This window comes from Malurus melanocephalus, unplaced genomic scaffold (genome assembly GCF_030028575.1).
Source record: "Malurus melanocephalus ecotype Western Australia unplaced genomic scaffold, MMel_1.1 scaffold_2750, whole genome shotgun sequence".
Lineage (NCBI taxonomy): Eukaryota > Metazoa > Chordata > Aves > Passeriformes > Maluridae > Malurus > Malurus melanocephalus.
In genome coordinates, this window is record NW_026625982.1 from 2,588 (window position 1) to 4,253 (window position 1,666).

The 1,666-nt window shown below is 64.3% G+C and overlaps 1 protein-coding gene across 1 annotated transcript in view; it reads left to right on the plus strand.

Annotated features, from left to right (window-relative positions):
- The window catches only part of LOC130587928 (POU domain, class 6, transcription factor 1-like), a gene marked incomplete at both ends in the record, with an annotated part of 3,058 nt that extends 1,731 nt beyond the window's left edge, over window positions 1-1,327 (plus strand). The window contains 2 exons of the mRNA XM_057388899.1: window positions 114-211; window positions 1,095-1,327. Of these exons, the coding sequence (XP_057244882.1) occupies window positions 114-211; window positions 1,095-1,327 (331 nt within the window). The remainder of the gene's footprint in view (window positions 1-113; window positions 212-1,094) is intronic.
- Between the last annotated feature and the right edge of the window lie 339 nt (window positions 1,328-1,666).

Here is a 1,666-nt window from a genome sequence, read left to right on the forward strand (position 1 = left end):
CCCAAGAGTGCAGAATTTGGGGTGCCCCCCTATCCTCACCTATGGGAGGCGGTTCCCACCCCAGGTATGCAGAATTTGGGGTGCCCCCCTCACCCTCACCTTTTCCCCCCCAGGCAAACCCAAAGCACCATCACCTGTCCCCGCTGTCCCCTCGAGCCACGCCCCGAGCCAGCCCGCGGTGACACACCTGGCCGTGCAGGCCACGCCACAGGTAACTGTCCCCCGGGGCTGGGGGGTGAGGGAGGGTCCCGGGGGAGGGGTCTGCACCCAGGGGGGGGCAGGGAAATGGGGGGACCCCATGGAGAGGGCGGGGCCAGGGAAGGGGGTCCCTGTTTGTCCCCACACACAGACCTTGGGGGAGGGGGGAGGGAGGCCCCAGGTGCCCCCCACTATGGGAAAGGGGTCCCATCTAAGGGGGGGACCCCAAAATCAAGGGGATCCCCTCTGAGTGGGGGTCAGAGAAAAGGGGAGACCCCTCCTCCTTTATGCGCCCCCCCAGAGGGACCCCAAACAGAGCTCCCCACAGAGAGGGGTTCACAGGGGAGGGGGCTCCCCCTTTCCCTTCCCCCCAGAGATTCATTGGGGGGCTTCACAGGGGAGGGGTCTCCCCCTTCCCCTTCCCCCCCATAAATTCATTGGGGACCCCCTAAGGGGTTCACAGGGGAGGGGTCTCCCCTTTTCCCTTCCCCCTCCAGAGATTCATTGGGGGGGTTCACAGGGTGGGGGACCCCCCGTTCGCCCCCTCCCCCCCGAGATTCACTTGGGGGGGCTCCCCCTGGGAGGGGTCTCCCCCTTTTCCCTTCCCCCCAGAAATTCATTGGGGACCCCCCTAAGGGGTTCACAGGGGAGGGGTCTCCCCCTTTCCCTTCCCCCCCAGAGGTTCACGGGTGGGACCCCTCCCCTTTTCCCCGCATAGATCTATCCCGGGCCGGGTGGGCGTGGCATGGGCGTGGCGCGGAGTGGGCGTGGCGTGGCATGGGCGTGGCGCGGAGTGGGCGTGGCGCGAAGTGGGCGTGGCGCGGCTCCCCCTCCGTGCTCCCGATCGAGGCGTTGATTGGTGTTTTCTCTCTTTCAAATCTCATTTATCTCCGCAGGTGTTGGCTCAGGAAAGCTTAGCCACAGGTGTGACAGGAGTAATGGTTCCGGCAGGGCCCGTTACTCAACCTCTTCTTATCCCCATCAGTATTGCAGGTCAGGTGACAGGCCAGCCGGCGCTGGCCCTGGTGACAATTCCCACAGCAACGCTGGCCGCCGCCGCGCTCCCGGGACTGACGCCGGCGGCACCCGCGGGGGCGCTTTTCAAAGCCAATCTGGCAGGTAACCGCAGGTAAACCGCGCCCAGGCCACGCCCAGGCGCGCCAGGGACACGCCCAGGCCACGCCCAGACACGTTCGGGACACGCCCACACGCCCGGGACACACCCGGGACACGCCCGGGACAGGTGTAGATTTGGAGCTCCAGGTGTGGCTGCAGGAAGGAGCAGAATTTGTATTAAATTTGGGAGATTTTGGGATTTAGGGTGTAGGTTTGAGGCTCCAGGTGTGGTTGCAGGAAGGAGCAGAACTGGGCTTGAATTTGGGAGATTTTGGGATTTCAGGTGTAGATTTTGGGCTCCACGTGTGGCACCTGGTGTACATTTGAGGCTCCAGGTGTGGCTTCAGGAAGG